General features: G+C 52.1%; 1 protein-coding gene and 1 long non-coding RNA gene across 4 annotated transcripts in view; one reads left to right on the plus strand and one right to left on the minus strand.

The window, feature by feature from the left end:
• Positions 1 to 4,150, minus strand: part of TMEM72 (transmembrane protein 72) — a 28,300-nt gene extending 24,150 nt beyond the window's left edge. The window contains exon 1 of one of the 2 annotated variants that reach the window (XM_036356007.1): positions 3,724 to 4,150. In XM_036356007.1, coding sequence (XP_036211900.1) covers positions 3,724 to 3,793 — 70 coding nt within the window. In that variant the 5' untranslated portion in view covers positions 3,794 to 4,150. The remainder of the gene's footprint in view (positions 1 to 3,723) is intronic. The other variant, XM_036356008.1, reaches the window with a different exon arrangement.
• Positions 6 to 19,997, plus strand: LOC118679361. 2 transcript variants are annotated; one of them, XR_004975215.1, is made up of 4 exons: positions 6 to 863; positions 13,339 to 13,540; positions 19,171 to 19,382; positions 19,584 to 19,997. It is a non-coding gene; the product is annotated as an uncharacterized LOC118679361 (long non-coding RNA). The 2 variants fall into 2 exon arrangements; XR_004975216.1 differs by having other exon boundaries at positions 19,226 to 19,382.
• The last annotated feature ends 3,973 nt before the right edge of the window (positions 19,998 to 23,970 follow it).

The raw sequence follows: 23,970 nt of genomic DNA on the forward strand, positions 1-23,970 counted from the left end.
GAGGGGTCACCATAACATGAGGAACTGTATTAAAGGGTCACAGCATTAGGAAGGTGGAGAACCACTGACTTAGGTGGAGGGCACGCTGATCAAGAGTGGGGCCTCGGAGTGGACCACCACCCATTCACATCTTGCCTCCCTGCTTTCTGGTTGTGAGGGCCAGAGCAAATGCTTTCTTGCACTAGGCCTCAGTTTCCCCTGCACAGAATGAGGATGAGGATGAGCGTCATGGTCCTCCAAAGGGTAATTATGAGGATAAAACGAGACATTACGTTTAAATCATGCAGCAGAGTCCGGCTCACAGTGAATACCCACATAGTAATGTCCATTGCCAGCTCTGACTCCCAGAGCCGAGGCTGGAAGAGGAAAAACTGCCCTTGAGTCTTGGCAGCGAGGAGCCTCAGGCTCAAGCCCTTTGCTCTGAGGAGTGTTAGGCGGCCTCACCAAACACATTTTCTTGGCAGCTCCTCTTTTGGGGAGACTTTCCCAGTGGTCAGGGCCTAGGGAAATTAGCCTCCCCTCTTTCCTCCATACTCCACTCAAGTCTAGGACCCTCAAGGTGCAACATCAACCTGGCACGGGGAACTCTTCCCATCCCATTTCTGGCAGGGCTGGGGCAGGGCTCAGGAGCGGTGAGGAAATTCATGGGAGTCACCCTCAGAGGTGGGGTGGGGCGGGGAAGGGTGGAGAAGGACTGCATGGTTCACAGGGAAACCAATCCCTCCTCCCCAGAGCAGGAATGGGGCCTAGCCCACGCCCACTTTGTGGGGGAGGAACGCCCTGGGCTGCGGTGCCCCCACCTCAGTTACAACCCCTCTCCCGGGCCCCTCCTGACGGTTGGTCTGCAGTGAGAACTACACAAGGTAAGGCCCCTGGAGCTCTTCTCCCAGGCACACCTAGCGGGGCAGCTCTGGGGCCGCAGGCAGATGTGGGCACCTGCGCAGGGAGTGCGAGGGCTCCCAGTCTGTGTGCAGGTCCCATTGGTGTGCTTCTCTGGTGGCTGCTGAGGCCACATCTCCATAACAGGCACCGAGAGGTCACACACGGACGCGCACGCACAAACACACACAGACACACTCCCCGCCTTCCCTGCCAAGGAGGTCACGCAAATGTGTGCAGCCAGCTAAGTGTGAGACTAGTGGGGAGGCGTGGGTTTTTGCTGACCTGGAAACCTTATGATTGATTCAAAGGAAGAGAATTTTCTGGTTTTCGAAACACGTCTGGCTGGGCACAGTCTGCCCACGGCCTGTCTCCTCCTATTTGGTGCTATGGGACTGGCCATGGGGTGGGGCAGTGTGGCCTGGGGACCACTGGGAGTGCTAACGAAGCTTCATCCACAGGGGCCTGGGTGGAGAGGGAGAGGTGAGCTCGGCCAGCCCCTGGGCAGCTGTGCAGGCACGCGGTGGCCAAGCTGCTGGGCCGTGCCATCAGGGGAGATCTCGGGGCCTGTGCCTTCGGAGCCTCTGACAGTCACGGGTCCTGTCTGCAGAGGGAAGGAGGCCCAGGGGCCAGGCCAGTTGGTAGTGCTGCCTGGTCCCTGCAGGTGACTGATTGGGGGGCCTTGGGTCACATGCTTTTCCCAGCTTCTGGGGAACCACACTCCTCCCCACAGTGGGGCCAGGGTCTCCCGAAGTTTCTGCAGACTGAGCGCCTCTTTCTCAAGCCTTATTTCCTCTCCAGCAGCGATGCCCCTGTACACGCGGCCTGGGCTTCTCAACGGGAATTTCCCCAAAAAGGAGGCCGAAGGGAATAAAGAATGTGCAAACCTAATACACTGGAAACAGGCCAGGAGTTCCCTGATATTGCCAGGAAACGGGAGGTACGCCCAAGAGCACGAAGTCCTCTCTCTAGCTTCCCCGTCTCCTGCACTTTAGAAAGCCCCAATAAAACGACCGAAAAGCCTGGCCAGTAAAAGGCAATCTGTGGCCTACTTTCAGCCTGGATCCTTTTCAAAGCCAAGCGGAGGCCTGCCCTCAGCATTAGCAGCGCCCTCTGTGCAGAGGAAGGGATGTGGCCAGAGGAGCAGTGGTGGATGCGATGGCTGCAGACCCTTCCTCTGGCGGAGATAAAGTGGATTTAAACGTCTCTAGCTAATCCATTAGGGTAGATACAGGTCAAAACAGATTCTAGAAAGAGGTGGGCCGGGCTCTGGGCAGGTGTGGCGGGGACCGTCCCTGAGACATCTGCGAGTGGGAAGGACTGTGCTTCCGCTTCAGGGAACCGGGGCTTAGAGGAGGCAGGGCGGAGTCCAGATCAAGCTGTAGAACAGACCTTGAACCCAGACATGGGAACCTAAGTAGGGTTCCCTGCCCCTCCCTGGGTGGGCAGTTGGGGGTCTGGGCAGTCATTCCCAGAGTGCAGGGGACAGGTGGCCCTGACAGTGTCTGGAGCTGGTTCCCTGCCAGCTCATCTCCTTGGGTCTCAGCAGAGCAGGTCTAGACCTTCCTGGTGTCTGCAGGGTGGGCTTCCTACCCTGTAAGGCAGAGTCCTAGCCTTTTTGAAAGTCGAGGGACCAGGGCTCCAGGCCGGCTGTCCCTCTGACCTGCAATGTGACCTTGGGTAGGGTCATGCCCCTATTTGAGCTCATCTTATGTCAGGAGTTGTGGGGTTAGGTCATCTCAAATGGCGGGTTCTATGCTAACTCAGGGCCTCCATGCTGCAGACCCCACTGGCCAGACCACCAGTGAGCGTGGCCCGGCGCCTGGGAGTGACCTGGGTCCCCTGAGCGCTGAAGTGTGTCATGGCTTTTCCCAAGAGGCTTTATCCCCAGTCCAGCTATCTCTGATCAGTTCATGCATCGTTGATCCTTCAAAAACCTGGCCAGCAGGGCCGGTTACCTCCATTGCACAGACCAGAAAGCTCGGTCCCAGAGGGCCCCGATGGCTCTCCCAGGTCACCGGTGGCAGGTGGCAGGTGGCAGGCCGAGGCTGGAAGCAGCACCGTTTGAGTCTGAGCTGGGGGACATTTCCCATCCACCGAGATCCATGCACAGGATTTGGTCCAGTGATGGAGGAGGACTCGCTGAGCTGTGGGCGTCTCCTCCTTGTCCCCAGGGACAGTGAGGCCCAGTGCTCAGAGCTCAGAACACTGCTGCTCACTTCCCTGACACAGATCCTGGCCCTGTGGGGGGCCTGGGCTAGGGCAGGGTTTGCCCTAGGGAAGCGAGAAGGCAGCACTCAGGGCCGTGGTCCCACTGGTCCTGCTCTGTCTGTCCTCACGCAAGTTGAGCAGCTTTAGGATTGGGTGGGTGTGGGAGAGGAGCCAGCCCAGGAACCACGTCCCCACAGCCCTGCAGAGCATCAGGGAAGCCCGAGGTCTCCGTGACCAGCCCTCCAGCTCAGCTGGGAATCCTCTCTCCACGACAGGGGCCTGTGGTGTGAATAAAGCCAGATGTGCTCTGCTAACTCTACAGCGAGGCATCAGACTTTTATACCTTCACCTTCAGCCGTCGCCCCCTCGCAGCAGCCCCACGGGAGGTGGGGCCGACCCTCCACTCATTTCCAAGATGAGGAGGCTGAGGGCTCCCAAGGCCCTTTGGTTCCCAGTCCCCAGCTGACCCCCTACACCCGCTGTGCCCCGCAGAGCACTGTTCCTGGGGGTCTTGGGGAAGAAAGTGTGGTCAGATGCGTCTGTCCAACCCCAGCCAGCTGGCTTCCACTGTTGGGCCAGCCCATCTGCTCTGCCCAGCACGCAGAGGACTACAGCAGGGAGGTGGGGTCCTACCTGCAGCGGTGGTGATGCCCAGGAGCCGGCAGGTGTATTCCAGCCCCGTCCAGAACACCTGCAGCTTCATGGTGCCGGGGCAAGGGCAGCGGCCCAGCAGGGCGGGCAGCAGCGGCTCTGGCCCGAGATGCTCTCAGACGTCCCGTGTCCAGGGAGGCTGTGGCTGCCAGCTTGGGGCCCTCGTGCCCTGGGGCCCTGCTGTCCCAAACCAGTCCCAGCCACTGCAGCCCGGTCGAGGTGTGAATGGACTCACCTTCCTGCCGGCTGCCTGTGCCTTTGCCAGGCACTCGGCTTAATCATTACCTTGGAAAAATGTCCCCACTGCTTTCAGCAGCTGCCATGGCCCCAGTGGCAGCCTGAGATCAGGCCGATTAGGGCTGGGCTGGAGGCAGGCAGCCTGGAGCTGGCAATCAGCTGCTTCTGGCTGGGAGGAGGGAGCCAGCTAAGGAGCCAGCCTGGCCTCTTCTGTCCTGGGCAGCTCAGAGACAGGCCCACCTGGACCTCAGGCCGTGGGGTCTGGGGAGTGGTGTCTGGAGGTGGCAGTGTGCAGGTGAGAGAGAGATGTGTCTCTAAATCAACAGCAGAAACACCCTCTGAGAGGAGTTCTCAGCTCCCACATTTTGGAATAGCGGGGATTAGAAAGCTTTCGAGTCTGGGGCAGGTTTGGACTCTGGCCAGGAACACTAAGCTCAGACCCACGTCACATGGGACCTTCCTTTATTCCCGACGCGCTCTGGACATGTGATGTGGGAAATCACTATGATTCTTCGGGAGGGGAGTTGCTATGACAATAATTAACTGGTGACCTTGGAGAAACACAAAGGTATTTGTGAGCCTCAGAAACTTGCAGAAAATAAGTGAGAGTGTTTGACTGGATTGGTGGTTCTTAAAGTATGCCCAGAGGGCTGCGCCAAGAAGCCTGGCTTCTAAAATTTGGCCATTGTGGGCTTTCACTAATTCTTAATTTACTAAATTATGTAAGAGATTGAATGATGCCAAGTGTTAGCTTTTCTCCCAGGCTTTTTCTGAAATCTTTACCCCCTTAAAAAAAGTTTATATTGATTGTTTTAGAAAGGAAGGGAGGAGAGAGAGAGGAAAAAAAACCAAAACAAAACATCGATCGGATGCCTCCCACAAGCGCCCCAACTGGGGATCGAACCCATAACCTAGGTATATGCCCCGACGGGGAATCAAACCCACCACCCTTTGGTACATGGGATGATGCTCCAACCAACCGGCCAGGGCTCATGTGACCTTTAAGACCAAGTTTCAAAATGTATGATTTGACATAACTATTTATTTCTTGGGTTAGCTGAATGTGTTTAACAGCAGACACAGATCTCGACACCTGAACCCCCTCCCCCAAACATTGCTACCCGGGTCCCTGTGGTACGCCCTGCACCGCACAGAGGGCAGGAGGCCCTTTCTCGCTGGCTGCCTGCAGCATCCCTCCTTCATCCTCGGGAACAAAGCTGTTGTTTCTGACGCCTTTGGCCCCGGAGACAGGGAGCCCCTCTAGGCTTTGGGAGGCGGGTCTGGCCTCACCTTCCCAGTGGCTTTGGTTTAGGAATGAGACAATGACCTAGTTCTGCCAAAGAGTCTGGGAGCAGCATGTGCTGCTGGCTCCTGGGAAAGTGAAACTCAGTTTTAATCAGGCCCAAGACAGGCTTTGTTCCTCCTTTTGGGTCCACCTGTGCTGGAGGGGAGCTGGCTCGTGATGGGAGGCCAGGGGCTGAGGCAAAGGCCTGAGCGACGCCTGGAGCCTGCCTGGTGGATGGCAAGAGACACTTAGCTGGACTTCCCGTTCTGTGTTGTTAAGAGCCCTTCCTTAGGCTTCATCGCAGCGGGAAGCATCTCTCCTGACACAGTGGGTGGTGCCTGAGCCGAGTTCTCCCCACAGCCCTTTCCTCGTGAAGCTCTTTTCTGCGCGCTGGGCCCAGGTGGAGGACTAGAGGCTGGGGGTTTGGGTGCTCTTCCAGCCTGAGGGTGCCCCTGCCTCACAAGGGCTGCCCCTAAGTGGAAGGAAGAGGGGGTGTGGGGCTGGTGGTGGAAGGAGAGGAGGGCGTATTGCAAAAGTAAAATCTCAGAGAGGGCCCATCTTGAAGAAACTGCAGACTGACCGAGGTCGTGACCCCTCCTCCCCCAGTCAGCCTTCTGTGAGCTCTGCGGGGAGAGGAGGCACCTGGCTGGGCGGACGAGTTGCTTTGACCTCAGAATCGGAGGGAAGGTTGCCAGGAGCCAAGGGCCAGACGCCCTGCAATGGAGGCTGACGGAGGAGGTGGTGACGCGCCCACTACCCACGTCTGACCTGCGGCGGCTGCTGGGCCCGGGGAAGAAGAGAACCTCTCTAGCATTTCCTAGACAGTGGTCGGCAAACCGCGGCTCCCGAGCCACATGCGGTTCTTTGGCCCCTTGAGTGTGGCTCCTCCACAAAATACTGGCTCTTCCACAAAATACCAACTTCTGCACATGGGCCACGAAGTTTCAATCGCACTTTACGTGCGCGCCTGCACGTGGTATTTTGTGGAAGAGGCACACTCAAGGGGCCAAAGAGCCGCATGTGGCTCACGAGCCACGGTTTGCCGACCACGGTCCTAGAGGAACCCGTGGACGCACAGGGAGCTGGTGCGGGGCTGAAAAGGGGTAGAACGGGGGAAGGAGAGAGAGCTGTGGTGGCTGTGTGAAACCTTCACAGAGTGGAAAACACTCCGAGTGCCCAGAGGGAGTCTAAGATCACAGCAGCATGGGGAGCTCTGCACGTGGGCGATGTGGGTGCTACACGGAGCAAGTGCATTTCAAGTCCCATTGTGTCCTAAGGAGCCCAAACTTGCACGAGCGAGCAGAAGTTATGGGGGAAACTTAGCTCTAAGCAGGGGAAGGTGTCCTCACAACCGTTCCCCACTGGTAGGACGGGCTGTTGTGGGCGGCCATGACTCCCGGGAGGCCTATGAACATGGAGGGTGGGGGACTGTGGGCAGGGCTCCAGCACTGATCGGGTGGCTCGGACCTGGGTTCTAGATTCCAGATGGCTGTGATTCTTGAAAGAATCCAGGCAAGTGCTCCGGGAAGGGCCAGGGACAGCACCTGGGAGAGGAAGGCTGGGGCCGGGGCTTCCTCCCTGGCCTGGCTCCTCTTCTGTTCCCTGCCCATGGTCCCCGAGGTGCCGGGCCAGGGCAGAGAAGCGCTGTGGGGAGATGAGGGAGGGGCAGGCTCACTTTGCAGGTAACATGTGTGGCTTGAGACATTCCTTATCCCCCCTCCAACCTAGTCTCCTCTTGTAAAATGGTGTACAGGGTGTCTTCCTGGGTCCGAAGTCCTGCGTCAAAGGTGCCTGCGTCAAAGGTGCCTGCCTAGGGCAGATGCCAGGAAATGGGAGCTGATGTTACAAGTGAACAAAGGAAACCGACTTCTCTGTGGCCAACCTAGGTAGCTTTAGTTGCCATAGGATCCACTCACCGAGCCAACAGCACACGAACTGGGGCACAGCCGGGCCTGACCTCATGGAGAACAGGGCTCCCCCAGAGCTCTTTTCTGTGCGGCTTCATTTCACGGTACACCAACCAGAGTGTCTGAGTGCTGTAGCCACAGGAAGGCAGGTTCACTCAGTCAACCTATAGGAACCCAAGCCACTTGGTAATAAAATGCCCTGTTTCCAGGGCTGTGAGAACTAGTGATGATGTCAGTGACAGTCATAATAACCAGTGTTTGCTCAACATTGACTGCATTGCAGGTGCTGTGCAAGTGCGATATCTACGCCCTGTTCCTCCTAGTGTTCACATTTACAGAGGAGGGCGCAGAGTCTAACAACTAGAGGAGACTCACACAAAACAGGAATGAGGGGACGTCGGGTCCAGCAGCCTCAGCCCCGCCACTCTGCCGCGCGCTCTAGTTTTCAGGTGTGTCCATCATAAAGCTGCCCAGTGACAGGAGACCGCCCCTGTGGCCCTGGCGCATAGCATTTGGGGGCGGGGTGGGGGCACTTTAGGTAGAACTGGGAGTTGCTTTCCTCACAGCTCTGGGATCGGAGGAGCCAGTGGTGATGTGGGGGAGCACTCCCCTGTCTTCTCCGGGTGGTGGCCCATGGAGTGCAGGCCGGTTCCGGCTGCCTCTCTCCCCTGGCCTGGCCTGGAGTGTTGGTGTGAAGCTGTGAATGGGTGCTTCACCAATACTTGCTGCCACGGGCCTGGCCACACATGGTGCACCATTGGTCGTAGCACACAGATTCCAGATGCCAGGATGGCTCTGGAGCTTGAGAAGTCAGGGAAAGCGGAAGTGTGGGTATGTGCCAATCTTCACCTGCTGGCAGTCAGGAAACTTGCACAAAATAGTAGGAAGCTCATGGGCATCACTCAAAGCGAATACTGGGCCCTGGAAACCAATCCGTGGAGCCGCTCTAAGACTTTGAGCTCTTCAGCTGTCCCCGTCCCCTCACCCCTCGTCTCAGTGTCTGCGGAATAAAACGGAGACCTCAGACCTGTGCCATGTAAACCCCATGTGCTCCTCTTACCTGCACCCGGTCCTTGCCTGTCCTTTCCTTCCGGTGGGGGCAGCGGGGTTGTCCTCATGCGGCTTTCTTGCCTGTCCCCTGGGACCTGGGACCGATGTCTTCCGACTGTCCCCTGCACCTCTCCCCTGTGCTCACCATAGTCCCGGGTGAAGTCCCTCCCTGCAGGACCCCGCTTCCCCTGCAAACCACACGTGGTCTCTCCTCCCTTCCCACCTCAGGCTTTTGAAAACGGTCTCGTTGTCCACTCCTCCCTTTATTTCTTTACTTTCTGTGCACTTGTCTATTTACTAACATGTGGTTCCACCTGTGCCCACGCCGAGGTGATCATGCTGGCCTGGCAGCTGAGTGCCACACCCAGCAGCCTAACCTCTGCGCTCACTCAGTCACTCCGCTCCATCTCTTGGGCTTCGTAGCACTTGAAACTGTTAACTGCTCCTTCCTCCCGAAACTCTCCCTGCGACATTGTCCTCTGTTAATCGCCCGCAGGCATCAGGGCGTGTGCTCTCTTCTATGTGCCCTTTCCTGAGGCCCCTTTCTTGGCTGTTTCCCTAGTGATGCTCTGTGGTTGGCAGCCTCCAGGTGTTCTGGTGATGCCCTCCTGGCATTCCCACATGCACAGCTCAGCCTGTGTGGCTGCACGCAGCAGGAGTGGTGGTAGCCACCCCTACAGTAGCCTTGCCTTGGTCACTTTCCTGCACAGACGCAGAACACGGGCCTTTTCCTCCAGGCTCAGGCTCCCTGTGTCCTCCAGCACCCAGGCTGCCCAGGTGGCCGAGAGGTGACCTTCATGCTTCAAACCAGAAAAATAGCCTCAGAACAGCTGTGCTCTGGGCAATGGGAGCCCCTTTGATGGCTGTGAGGCCTCCCCGTGAAAGTCACGATTTTCTTGGTGGGGACTCTTTCTGGCCTCCAGGCTTACCCTGCCCTGCACACCCCAGTGCCTGGCCAGGTGTGCCCTCTTGTCTTCCTCATCCCCGGTGCACCCAGGCTGTTCTGCCTCTCTATCCTGGGCCAGAGTGGGAAGGTCGAGCGGCCCCTCTCAGGGTGGCCGAGGCCCCTGTGAGAAGGAGGTGAAAGCTGACTCCAGGGTCAGCCGCAGCCGCCCTTGCAGCTGATGCGTCCACCCTTAGTGCTTCCCCTCCCACCCTCCCAGAGCTCCCGGGGCCACCTGCACCCTCACCTGTCTTCAGCAGACTCCCCTGTCAGTGTCAGGCAAATCAGGTGCCCCTGCTGAGGGGCACGTGCTGCTCCTAACAGCCCCGTCTCCACCCGTTTACTAGGTATCGGGGTTGCGGGGTTGGGCCCGGAGCGACAGGCACAGGTGTGGAGTCTGCCTGCCTCCCATAACCCCCAGGCTGTGACCTGGACAATGAGGTGAGAGGGGTTGGGGGTTCCAAGCCCTCCCGGCTCTGACACCGGAGATGGTGAAACAAGGGGAAACTTGAACAGGGGGAAGGCCTGCTTGCTAACGGCACAAACCTCTGTCCTCTAACCTCCACTGAGCCAAACACTGGATCCAGGGGCCTGGGCCCCACCAGCTCCTTCTGCTGTGAAACAGCTCAGAGGGACTCCTCTTTCTCACTCCTGGGCATCCGTTAAGCCTCCTTCTGCGCCTTCTAACTTGGCAGGTGACACCGGATCTACCAATCACACAGGCTTCACATCTCAGAGCCAACTCTTGCTCCTCGTTTCCTCTCAACTCTGCCCAGGCATCCTCAGCCCCACTGTTTCCACCTCCCCGGCCTGCTCTCCTCACCTGCTTCCTTCTTTCTATCCCCATGGCTGTGGCCACCCCAGGGCCTGCCTGTGTATGCTCTGACTTGTGCCATCGACTGCTAGCTGACTTCCTTGCCCTTTGCACCCCCTCCGACTAGTCCAGACGCCACACTACAGCAGAGGGGTGTTGAGACACAGAATGAGCCATGGCACTGCCCACAAGGTTAACAGTGCCTGCAGGGGACAGACACAACACTTGCCAGGCCCCGGACAGGAGTGTGCTGGCTGGCAAGCCGTTAACAATCGCTGTGCAGGAACAACACCCTTACTTGTAGCCTTGGCCATGTTTGAGGTGTAAATACCCCACCGTGGCTGATTTCGGGCTTCCATGATGTCACCGGGGGCAGAGCTGGGGAGGCACGCAGGAGCACACCGTGACGTGGGCTTCCCTTGTGCAGACCCAGTGAGTGCTAATGACATCAAGAGCAGAGTGAGAGTGAAGTGTAACAAATTCATTACGGCACGATGAGTTTTGAATATTGGACTTTACTATGCAATTTATTAATTATTATTATTATTTTTTAAAATATATTTTATTGATTTTTTACAGAGAGGAAGGGAGAGAGATAGAGAGTTAGAAACATCAATCAGCTGCCTCCTGCACATCTCCTACTGGGGATGTGCCCACAACCCAGGTACATGCCCTTGACCGGAATCGAACCTGGGACCCTTCAGTCTGCAGGTGGACGCTCTATCCACTGAGCCAAACCGGTTTCGGCTATTATGTAATTTATTTACTTGGGTATAATTTAATTTTTAATGATGGCTTTGCCTAACAACCGGCTCTTAAAATACCTGAAGTTTAGCAATCAGCTCTTACTGGACAACATGAGTGGACCCCGCACCAAACTGCCCGTCACCCCGGTGGTCTCCGTGTTGACTGAGGTTGTGACAAAGGACCTCGCCAGTGTGCACAGGGCTTCTCCCTGGGTTCTGACGAGCAGGTTCTGCCTAGTAGGTCTCCTACTGTGGGTTCCTGCTGAGAACCTCGGTCTCCCCACAGTGGTCCTGCCTTGCAGTTGTCTAGCTCTTTCCCACTCCAATAACCCCTCCCCGTCGTGGCGTGATGGATGAGCAGCAGCCAGGGCAAGCCTGCTGTGGCCCTTGCGGGCTCGCAGTCCAGGGAGCTCTCTCTGTGCGTTCAGAGTTGCCTGGCCACCAGCGCCCTCCGCACCCTCCTTACAGAGCACAAGGCAGGCACCGTGCTCTGGGTCTGCGTGCTGGAGTGGCTGGACGGCCCGTGGCCTGCTCTGCCTGACAGCCCTCTAGCTGCACAGCGTATACATCATCTGACGTCACTTGACTGCTTCTCAGGGTGAGTGCACACCAGGCTGCATGTGTTTTGCGAGTGTAGGAAGTGGAAGAGGCAGGGAGCTTACGGAGCAGAAGGAGAGGGGAGAGGGGGAGGTCTGCCCTTCCTCCCGCCCCTCCTCCCGCCCATCCTCTTATAAAGCAGTTTCCAGGAGGATGGCTGTGCTGCTCACAGCATCAAAATAGGCCCCAGAGACCTCCAGGCCACCTAAGGAGCTGGGTGGAGTTGATCCTAAAAATAGAAACCACTTCCTTATCTCACAAGAAGGAGCATGTGCACGTGGGAAAGCTGCTCTCTGGTTTAGATCCAGATGGAAGGAAGTGTTACAGGCATATTCCAGAGTCTGAGAACCTGAGGGAGGGTCCACCCCGGAACCCCAGGAAGGAAAAAGCTACCCATGGAATGGGAATACGAAGCAGCACACACTCAATATCCAATCTTTAACCCCCATCCTTTCCATTTAGGGGAAACAAAGCACAGCTAGTTCTGGAAAGCCCCTGGGATCCAATGAAATGCCATTTGAAACCATTCTGTGGTTTTCCATTACGAGAAGTCCAAGGGCTGGTAGGATTTATGGCTGGCATGGTACAGATGGCTGCGGAAGAATTTTTCTTTGTAATCAGTTGTCCTTTTCTCTGATACTCATTTCAAATATGCGGAGTTGAAAGGGGAAGGAGCCCCTTCCTGGGAGGGAGAAAACCAAACAAACAACGAAGCCTTTCTTCAAGTCCGCTCACAGCAGTAACACTGGTGCAAGCTCCAATGTGAACTGCCTGGCCCTTGGGCCAAGATTCTGGGCCCTCAGCCCATCCCCGCAAACCCCCAAAGACTCCCTGAATGCCCAGGCATCCTCAGGAGCCCTTTGCCGCCTGCCCAGACCTTCTCCTGGCCCTCTGCATCTTGTCTCTTTCTCTGCCTCCAAGCTTGAGCAACCTTCATTCTACGGGCCCTTCCCTGACAACTTGGACAAGCTCGTCACTCATTTTCTTTCTTTTTTTTTCTTTTTAAATCATGAATGGGTCTTGGATTTTGTCAAATGCTTTTTCTACATCCATTGATCTGACCATGTGATTTTTTGTTTTTATGCTGTTGATGTAATGGATAACATTAATTGATTTTTTAAAATCCTCCCTTGCCGAAACCGGCTTGGCTCAGTGGCTAGAGCGTCGGCCTGCGGACTGAAGGGTCCCAGGTTCGATTCCGGTCGAGGGCATGTGCCTGGGTTGCGGGCACATCCCCAGTAGGGGATGTGCAGGAGGCAGCTGGTTGATGTTTCTCTCTCATCGATGTTTCTAACTCTCTATCTCTCTCCCTTCCTCTCTGTGGAAAATCAATAAAATATATTAAAAAATAAAATAAAATAAAATCCTCCCTCAAGGAGTGAGGATATATATATTTTTTTTCCAGAGAGTGGAAGGGAGGGAGAAGAGGGAGAGAAAGAGAGAGAAACATTGATGTCAGAGAGACACATCCACTGGTTGCCTCCCACACATACCCCAAGTGGGGATGGGGATCAAACCTGCAATCCAGGTATGCACCCTTGAATCAAACCCAGGATGCAGGCCAGCACTCCAACTACTGAGCCACGCTGGCTAGGGTAATCACTCATTTTCTATGCTGCCAGAAAACCTCATTTGTACCTCTAAGGTTGCCCTTACCTCTCTGCTACCATCATCATCATCATAGCTACTACTGTTTCTGAATACTTACAAGGGGCTAGGCATGGGGCTGAACAGTTTGAGTTATTTATGTGTCTCTGTCTTCTACCCTTGTTCTCTGAGCTTCATGTTTAATATGCCTTAGCCCCCTTGGTCTAGTGGCTAACACAATGCTGGAGTTATAGCGGGCATCCTATACATCTTTGTTAAAAGAAATTGTAAGATGAATTTGTAACCAAGTCCTTTAAAAATCAGTCATTTCTACTTAATGAAATGGTTTTGTCATCTGCCTTTTGCAAGAAGGTCCTTCTCTCTTCTCAAGGTCCAAGTTCCTGTAATGAATGAATGTACTTCATTTGCAGGACACAAGCTCAGCTCAACTTCTCTTCTCTCCCCACTGGGGCTGAGATGGGAGGACTCTGTGGCTGGAACCAGGAGCTATTTCTTGGCAGCGCAGTCACGCTGATGATGTTCCTGCTGCCGTGAAGCGCGGCCCCTCTCTGGGTCTCCCTCATGTGGCGGAGGGGCTAAACCTGGACAATCAGAAGGCAATGTTTGCACCATGTAAGTGAATGTCACGGAGTGTCCTTAATAGGCTCAAAGTGCAGAGCTCCAACTTCAACACCAGATTTATAAGCAGTTGCTTCTGTGCATCCTCATAACCTTGGTGGGTGGTATGACCTCTTACTTCTTAACTAGAATCAACCCTTGATCACTCCTTTTTAAGCCCCAAGTAACTGTCTTTAAAAAAAAATCTAGTTCACTCTACACTAGCAGTTTTCATTATTTCCTGGAGGTGGATTGGTTTCCACAGTGATGCTGGGCCAGGTGCAGGTAATTCAATCTGACCTAACTCAGGGATGTGTCCGGGAGTCTATCTTGGATCTCAAGCAGGAGTTGTGTCCGCCAACCCCTTCCATCTCCTCCCTGTGCTTCAATGCAGAAGAAAGTTGAGAAAGCAGGAATGGATGAGGTGGATGAAGTGAAGGAACTCATGTGGCTCTTCTCCCCATATAGATCTTTTCACAAAACACACATGTGATTATTCCCATCAACATGGAGAGAGAGAGAGAGGGAGAGAGAGAGAGAGAGAGAGAGAGAGAGAGAGAGAGAGAGAGAGATATTACCCCAGTTCTCTGCTCCCCCTAGAACACAGTTACTAAGCAAGTGGCCTGCATTTGCTGTCTCTTTGGTATGTGACATGATGAGAATGCTATCCCACCCCTACCACTGTTGGGTTGTAGAAACTCCATAATTATATGGTTAATACAGTCAATGCATGTTGACTAACTGGGCACTGTGGCATCCATGGTTGGGTTTTCTGAGTTGTCTATAGCCAACCTTGGTATTTATCAACTTAGTACACTTTAGAATTTATAGAGCACCTCTGGTCTTCTCGCCCTGCTAGGCATGGAGGATCAGAGATGAATGACACCTTGCTGTGTCTTGGGAGTTTCTGGGTTGGAACCTCAGAACTGGGGGAGGCAGGCAAAGACTGTGACTCAGGAAATTCACTTTATAGAATCCTCGGCAGGATTTAGGGAGAGCTAAGTTTAAACCTGTGTTCACATAGACATCAAAACTCATCCTTAGCAAGTCCCCAGGAACTAATTCAACTCAGCAATTCAGGGTTGGCCTGTAGGATGAGATGGGATTTGTGCTTTCAGCTCAGGGGCCCCTTTTCCTAACCAGAGACCTCCGTGCAGTTCCTAGGCCCATGGTCCTTCCTAAGAGGGCTTTAAAAAATGGTTTAAATTGAGGTACAACCAATATACAGTAACAGGAAAGATTTGAAGCTTTCAGTTTGGAGAATTTTGATAATTATATATGCTGTGTAACCTCCACTGGAAACAAAATATAGATCATTTTCAGTCTCTGAGAGAAGTTCCTCATGCCCCTCTCCAATCATTCACCTAACAACCATGTTCTTACTTTTGTCTCTTTAGATTAGTTTATTCTAGATTTAATATAAATAAAACGACAAAGTATGTATCCTTTTGTGTCTAGCTTCTTAACATTTTAAGATTTATCCCTGTGGATTTTTACATCAGTATGTCAACTGATGGTAATTGGTGTCAATTGGACACCAACAGGAATCCCCAATATGGGGTGCGGTGAAGAAGCAAACTTTATTCAGTGCAAACAGCTCAACTGTGATACAGCATGGCTGTTAGGAGGCCCTGGGGCCAGGTCCCTGTCCAGCTAGACAGCCCTGCTCTGCTCTTTGGTGGTCTGGGCCTGTCTGCTCCGCCCTGCACTGGTCTGCTGTGCTCTGGTCTGGCCTGCTCTGCTCCAGGGAGATATCTTTAGTGTTTCAGCTCCAGCCCTCCAGCCAGGGAAACACAATCTGCTGTCTTCAGTGGAAAGGAAAGTGTACGCCCCTGAGTCAGAGGGGAACTGACTTATAGACAGAGTTCTTCACCCCTTGTCTCTGATTGGTTTATTCTCTTGTAAATGAGGATTCCAAATCCTTGCAGTTTGATTGGTCCAAAAGGTACTGTACTGATTGGTCACAATGAAGCTGCTCTGATTGGTTGGTGAAGAAGTTGAGGGGATGCAGCTGTAACAGGCAGTTAGAGAGAGAGGAGCAGAGCAAGGATGATGGGCCAGGTACAGAAGGTCACCAGGGCAGAAAGCCCTGGGTGCCTACCAAGGGGCAAAACTGGGGAAATAAGGGCCTCACCCCAGGGTAACCTCTCCTCCCCTAGCATGTCGCTGGTCATGTGGTTTGGACCCCATATTGATGCTCAGGCAGTTTAGACCCCCTGACCTTTTCCTCCCTAAAGATAATATGGAGGCCTCAGTTGTATTTCAGCTCCAGGCCCAGAAAAGCTGCACAATGAGACAAGTGATGCAGTGGCTGCCTCATGATCAGTTCCATTGACTAAGACCCCCTGCCCTGTGCAGACCAATCAGTGGAGACCACGACCCTGGAAGGACACACCTGAAAAGCTGATGAATATTCTTTTGAGATCCTCCTCTGAGAGTTCTCCTAAGATTCCCAACCTGCGAGAGATAAACACCATCAAAGCAAAGGACCCAGTGTGAGCTCTCTTTCTGGGGAGCACAGCCTTGCTTTTCCCTTCCCCCACAGGCATGCATCTCCTAAACTCTAAGGGACCCCAGAGATTTGCAACCAGGGGAGCACTGGGCAGCAGCAGCTTGTCCCAGGCTAACCCCCTGAGCCTCCAAGGCTCTCTTTCCTCGGATTTCCCAGTGAGCCACAGCAGCCCAGCCTAGGCTCTCCTGTTGCTTCTATGCCCTTCCTTGTTTCACTGCCCTGACTGTGCATTTGCTGCGGCCAATAAATTCTTGCTTTCTTTGCTGCCCTTTGTCTCTTAACTGAACTCTTTCCTTCAAGAAGACGAGAACCAAGGTCTTGTCATCTCACCAGTAACATAGCTGCGCAGCTCTGACTGAGTGAGGAAAAGCTCAGTCCTATTTTTGAGACAGGATTCCAGGAACTGCCTTATAAGGGCTGGCTCAGATGGCAGGAGCAGTGTAGGCGTCTCTGTGAAGTGCTGTTTGCATGAGAGCCCCCAGTGTAGAAACAGCTGCTAGGCTCTGCTTTTTAAAAAATATGTATGTATGCATGTATGTATGTATGTATTTAAAATCCTCACTGAGGATATGCTTATTTTATTTTTTAAATTGTGGACAGTATTACAGATGTCCCCATTTGCCCCAGGAGCCCTTCTAAGTCAGTATCTTGTTTCTCAGGGACCACAGTAGTTCATTCCTTTTTATTCCATCACAATTTCTTTACCTATTCAATTGCTGTTTCCAGGTCTTTTTTTGGAGAAAAAGCTGCTCTGAACACTCAGGTACAATTCTCTTTTGTAGACATAGGTTTTTATTTCTTGTGGTAAATACCTAGGAGTGGAATTGCTGGGTCATAGGTTAGTTGAGTGTTTAATTCATAGAAACTAACAAACAATTCTTTTTAGTGTGCTTGCCAATCAACACTCCCATCAGCTGTGAGCGAGAGCTCTGACTGGTTCTGATTTTTAGCAACACTAGTGGGTAGGAAATAGAATCTAATGCATGTGGAAAGTTTTGAACTCACACTTGTTTGCCACTTTCACACTCTCCTGGATGCGCGCAGCCTACCTGCTAGGTAGGTGGGGGAGGTCTTGGGATGTTTATGGACCAGGAACCCAATGCTCAAGGAGCGTGAGTGCCTCACTCAGCCAGTCACGTGATGTATGGCGGTGCCAGCATTTCAGCCTGGCTCTGGCTGTGGTATAATAAGAAATAGATACTTGGTCTTTGTCCCTGGTTACTGGCAGAGTGTTCCTAAAACCCGTGGAATTTCCTGAGTGATGGGAGTGCCTTTTATTACTCATAAGGAGTCCCTTTACCAGGGATGGGGAATGTCCGGCCAAAGGCCTGAGAAATCATTTGGTTTGGCTCTGCCAAGGCTTTAGAGGTGAGTTAATTAAATGTTTGACCTATATTTTTAAGTTGGTAATTTTGTATGGCCTGTGAATGATGTTATAAATATCCAAAAAGCCCTTGGCAGAAAAAAGGTTCTCCACCCCTGATTGAGACCATACCTGGGGTAGTTCTTAGTAGGTCCCTAGATAGCTTCAGGATGGAGAGCTGGTTGCTGGAGGAACCAACCACAGGATTAGAAGATTAGGACTTTCAGCCACGCCCCTTTGACCTCCTGAACTTGAGATTGACTTCAATCACCAATGACCAGGATTTAATGTCATGTCTATCTTAAAAACAACAACAACTTGTGTAAACACTCTGAAACAACAAGGCTATCAGAACTTGCGGTTGGTGAACATGGCCAGGTGCAGGAAGGTGGCGCCGGAAGAGGGCGTGGGAGCTCTGCACATCCCACCCTATCCCTTGCCTTATGCTCTTCTTCCATCTGGCTATTCATTTGTAGTCTTAATACTAAAACCATACTTCTTAGTAGAGCTGCTTTCCAGAGTTCTATGAATCTCCTTAGCACATTATCAAACCTGAGGGAAATTATGGGTTCCCTAAATTTTTGGTCAGATGGACAGCAGTGGAAGTTGTTTGGGGGCTCTATTTGCAGCAGATATCTGAATTGGGACAGAGCCCTCAACCTCTTGGGTCTGCTTTAGCTCCAGGTAGTTATATCAGAAGTGAATTGTGCTGTTGGACCCCTAGTTGGTGTTGAAGAATTAAAAAACTTGAAATGGAACTAGGTATGTGACGCCAGTAAAAATTACAGATGCTGGTTCTTAGCTACCCTCTCCCACTTCCCCTCTGTTTTCTGAGGGCACATAATTCTCACTTGTCCTTTAAGTGGCAGGACCTGCCAGTGTTAGGACTGAAGAATGACCAAAAAGCCTTCCTCTGAGCCGTGGGAAATGTGCTGATGCCTGTCTTAAAATGGCAGGCTAATTTGTTTGTTTCCCTTGCCTTAGGAGACATATAAAAAATATTGCTAAGAGTGATGTCAAAGAGTTTCCTGCCTGTGTTTTCTTCTAGTTTTATGGCATCAGGTCTTACATTTAAATCTTAGATCCATTTTGAGTTTATTTTTTGTATATGGTGCAAGAAAGTGGGTCTAGTTTTATTTTTTTGCATGTATCTGTCTAGTTTACCCAATACCATTTGTTGAAGAAACTGTTTTTACCCCTTGTATATTCTTGCCTTCTTTGTCATAGATTAATTGAACAGATAAGCATTGCTTTATTTCTGCGCTCTCTATTACATTGATCTATGTGTCTGCATTTATGCTAGTAACCATTAGTTGATTACTACAGCCTTGTAGTATAGTTTGACATTAGTAATATGATACTTCAAACTGTGTTTTTCTTAAGATTGCTGTGGCTATTTGGAGTCTTTTGTGGTTCCATATAGATTTTAGGATTATTTGTTCTAGTTCTGTGAAAAATTCCATTGGTATTTTAATAGGGATTACATTAAATCTGTAGATTGTTTTGGATAGTGTGGACATGATGAAAAAGATTCAGGGAGTAAGAAGTACAAATTGACAGTTATAAAAATAATCACAGGGACATACAGTACAGCATGGGGCATATAGTCAGTAATATTGCAATAACTCTGTGTGATGTCTGGCGGGTACTAGACTTATTGGGGCAATCACTTCATAAGTTGTATAAATGTCTAATCATGATATGTTGTACATCTGAAACTGATATAATATTGTATGTCAACTGTAATTGAAAAATACATTTGAAAAACAGGAAAACAAAAGACTCCCCACCCCACCAGTCTCATGACGTGAGTGTCCATCTCCAGGGATTTGCCAGACACTATTTATCAAACTTCTCGAGACAGACTCTTATCAAGACTGGATTCTAGAATGTGGCACAAAGCAAGGGGGGAAGCAGACAACCAAACTGTCCCTGTGAGCCGAGGGCGAGGACACGGAGAAGTCTTGCAAGAAGACCTCAAGGTAGATGGGAATGCTACCGATGAGCAAAACTAAATGGCCCTGAAGTGAAAATGTCGGAATGTTTTATGAGTTTTTTTTTTCCTATTTTATGCATCTTAAAGTACTAACAACAGGGAGGAGGGACATTTATACATTTCTCTTCATTATTATTTACACATAATAAAATATTCATTAATACTTTTGGAACTGCTGTTTTCCCAGAGTGTCCAGAGCTTCCTCTCTCGGACTGAGCCTGGAGTCCATGGCAGTTTCGATTGTGAAGCCGACTCTATTGTGGGAGCATCTGGGCAATGACCCAAACGGCTGAGGTGACCCTTCCCATGATCTGCCCACAAAAGCAGCTGCACTGAACTGCACAGGTACATGAGCATCGACTGAGAATCATGTACTTCCAGTTGCATAGACTTTGCAAGAAGCGGCTTTCCACCTCATCTGTTTTCACCACTTGTTGGCAGATGAGACGTTGAGCCCTGGGTTGGGAAAGTGCATGTGTAAGTCCTGCTGGGGGCTGAGAGCAGCGGGAGGAGAACTCCATCTATTTGGGCTTTCGCTGCTGTGCGGGACGCAGGTTGTGGGGCCTTAGGGAAATAAAAGCTACAATTTATTGGGCATCTACCACATGTCAGTGCTTTCTCAATGTTTTATGTGCATCCCAGCCCTAAGGACAAAATGACACTGAGCCTGGGAAAGGCACGTCAATTCCAAGGTCTCGCACGTGGGCTTTGGCCATGTGGACGGGGCGGACGGTACAGCGGCCCCATGTAGTGAACACCGCCCTCTGACAGAGTCTCACTTTCCTGGTTGTCCTGAGGATGCCTTGATTTGGGTCTTCCCAACCTCAGTATCTCAGAACCCATTGGGAACTCTAGGCTGTTAATGCTCCTGAGGCTGGTCCCTGCTCACCCCAGGACCACGTCCCCATTGTCCTTGTGGAGGACACTCAGGCTGGGTCCTGAATTACATTCGTCCATTTTCTCGGGTTCCCCTATGGTTCTGAAAATGAGACACCATAACAGAACACTACAGTTCTCGGGGTGACAACATTCAATCATGCCTTTTATTCACTGCGAGTGCCTGCAGCTTTACCTTGGTCTAGTCCATGATTCTGTTTCCCAGCGGCTGAAGGGAGAGGTGTCATCTGTTCTGCTGCTTGCTCTGTGACTTCCACAGAGCCTCCTTGCCATTCATGGGCCTGGGAAGTCTTCGAGTCTCAGAAGAACATTCCCGGCCTCTATGAACCCTTGTGGCTGTCCTGAACCTTTCTGTTCACAGCTCCATCCAGGGACCAGCACAAACCTGCCTTTAACAGCTTGGATTTAAATCTGAAAATCTGGAGAGCAAAATATTGGACCCACAGGGGCTTGGGAGCAAGAGCAAATATTTGGCGAGGCTTTCGCATTTGGTTAAGAGGATGAAGTAGTCTTTGTAGGTGGGTCAAAGTAGGCCACACCCAATAAAATGCACCTGTGTCAGGGCCCTTGCCTTCCTCCTCTTCACCTCTGCAGCCTGGATCCTGATCTAAAGTGGCCCCACCTCACCCACGGCCTGCCTTGCCTGAAGTATCAACCTGTTTGCCCATGAGCAGCAATAAGCCCTCTCACACTCTTGATTCCCCCTGATGCAGGAATGCGGAAGCCGTTCCCTCCCCATTCTGCGGATGGGCACACTGACGCTTAGAAATAGTGAGTGGCTTGCCTTTGAGGACACAGGATGGTGGGGAGCCTGACTGAGGCCAGGCCTTCAGACTTCCCCACGAGGGTTTCTGCCTCTGCCCTGAAGTTCCCCACTGGGGACTTGCTCTCCAGAAGACCAGGCAGGAGCATCTCCTTACCATCCTTGGGGAATAATCTATTTTTGGGGTGATTTCCAGAAGCCGCTGCCTCCTGGATGACCTCCCCTGGGTGTTCCACAGGCATATCAGTCCTTCGGTGCCCATGACCGGTCACGTCATCTCACTCTCCCACACCTGCCCCTTTGGCGAGGGCCCCATCTTCTGTCCAGCACCCCCCAGAGGCCTGTGGTGGGCTCATCTGCCACATTTGACCCTAGTGTCTTTGCTTTCTCATTAGCTCACTAATCCATCCCCTTCTCTACACACTCACTGCTCCTGCCTTGGCTTAGGAACTAGTCATTTCTCACTGTGACAACTGGGATAGTCTCAGACAGGGTTCCCCTGTGGCCAGCGTCTCCTCTCTCTGTTTACCTTGGTGCCTTGTCCTCTTTAGTTCATGAAGTTCTTTGGTTGAAAGCAACAGGGGCCTAATCTGGTAACATAAACAGGAGAGGATGCATTGGAGGGATGTGAATTGGCCCATGGGATTGATGGGGGGGCTGAAGAACAAGGACCAGAGTAGGCAGATGTCTAGGGTCTGTCTCAATAAGAGAACAAACTCACCTCTACTACTTTTTTGTAAACCAAATGTTCATTGCAGTTGCCAGATGTGTGATAGTGTCTAGCTGCAAGGGAGCAGGGTCTGGTTGAGGGGAAGAATTTGGGAGTGAGGGAATTAGGTGATGGGTAGTGTCTGGGAGTAAGATGAAATCAAAGTTTGGAAGGCCATGCAAACAGTCATCAAAGGAAGAAATAAGGCAAGGAGAGAGAGGAAAGGAGAAAGGGAGAGAAGAGGCAAAATAGAAGAGAGGAGAATAAATGCAGAAAGAAGGAAAGAAGGAAGGAGGGAGAAGGAGGAGATGTGAGATCTGAGGTAGTGGCAGTGGCTAGAATCTAGGAAGTCCAGACAGGAGTTAGCCAGAAGGTCTGGAGCAGAGGGTGGGAGGTGGCTCCTGGGGAAATTCTTGAGCTGTGCTAGTGGCCTCCAGAGCTTTGGGTGAAAGCTTTGTGGCCAGTGTGAGCAGAGAGTGATTCTCTACGAACACACCCCAGAGGTGCTCTGAGCATCAGGAGAGCAATGAGCCACAGGCCTGTCCTCAGTGTCTGTAAGTGGCAGGGGCCTGAGACAGGCTAGGAAATTGGAGACAACCAGGAATGGGAGGGGATGCAAACAGCTAAGGCTAGTGGGTGCCAGGTTGTTCCAGGTCCCCTGCAAGGTGGATGTCACAGTGCCCCCTCCTGATGGGGACATTCAGACTCAAAGAAATTGAGAGGCTTTATCAATATCACAGCTAGAAAGTGACCCAGATGGAAACAGGCAGCTCTGGGGTCTGAACACAGGTCTGTCTGCTTCCAAAGCACCTGTGTTTTGCCCCGGCCGGTGGCTCGGTGGTTGGGCATCATCTTGTGCCCTGAAAGGTTGATGTTTCAATTCCTGATCAAGGTACGTACATGCCCAGATGGTGAGTTCGATCCCCAGTAGGGGGAGCGCAGGAGGCAGCAGATGGATGTTCGGCTCTCACATTGATGTTTCTCTCTCTCCTTCTCTTTTCCTCTCTTTCTAATACTCAATAAAAAATTTAAAAAACCAAACCAAATAAAAACAAAGCACATGTGTTTTGTCCATACTACATATGTGGACTCTGAATATGGGTTCCAGATTTGAGGCTCTGGGGGGCTGGGGAGGGGCTGAGGGCTTGGAGCTTCTTGGGTAAGGAGGCCTTTGTGGTGGGCAGAGGTGTTGCTGCCTCAAGGAAACTTTTCCACCTGTGCCAGGTGCACCCGGACCCCGCCTAGGACAGCTCATCACTCAGCTGGGTGGAGAGCACAGGGCCCTTCCCCACCCCACACTGGCCTTTCAATGTCACCGCGCTCCCTCCCAGGCTGCCAGCACACTCCCTGCTGACTGCTCCAGGGCCCTGGGAATAGGTCCTGTGACCTGGCTGTTTTCTCAACCTGGTCACAAGGGGCTGTTTTGTTTTGTTTTGTTTTCCATCACTGCTATCAACCCAAACCTTGCCACGCAGCATCGGATTTTGGCCTTCAAACACCCTTGTTTGATTTAATTTACCCCCAAATTTAATTTGCCCCCATTTGTCATACCTTTCAATATACCACCTGGCGATCCTGTAACCATTCTGAAAGACAAAGGGTTCTATGGCTTGGAATTCTTTGCAGTCTCCTAATGAGTGTATTGAATACAAATGAGCCATTAGGTCAACTGAAAATGCCACGTTCAGGTGGGTCTGTTTTCATCAATATATTTCCTAGATCTTGGCCCAGCCCTGAAAATGAACATTTGAAAATGATGCAGCTACTTCATTTGCTGGGGTCAGATCGAGTTCCAGCCTCTCACGGGTGACCGTTCCGCCTTCGCTGTGGGTTGCTGAATGCTCTGATTTGCCTGTTGCTCTGATTACTGAGAGGACCGCTGGCTTCTTCCTGTTGGAAGGAGTGTGGGAAATGCCAGCTTCCCACGTGCCCTTGGATATGGACATGACACTGGACCTGGAGGCCCAGGGCATTGTCACTCCTGCGGCAGTGAAGGAACTTCCCCGTGGTCTCTGCTCCGTGCGGGAGCGCAGTAGCTCTGAGGACCAGCATGAGAGCAGTGAGCCTCCTGCTCACTCGCTGGGGGAGGGGAGGGCAGCCTGGAGCAGAGGCCTTCCCACTTGGGAGATACTGTGAGCTGTGGTGGGCAGAGCTGTGACCCAGCTTTCTGACCCTGTGTCACGCTGGCGGGGTGGGGGAATTTCG

Source organism: Myotis myotis, unplaced genomic scaffold, assembly GCF_014108235.1.
Source record: "Myotis myotis isolate mMyoMyo1 unplaced genomic scaffold, mMyoMyo1.p scaffold_m19_p_24, whole genome shotgun sequence".
Taxonomy (NCBI): Eukaryota; Metazoa; Chordata; class Mammalia; order Chiroptera; family Vespertilionidae; genus Myotis; species Myotis myotis.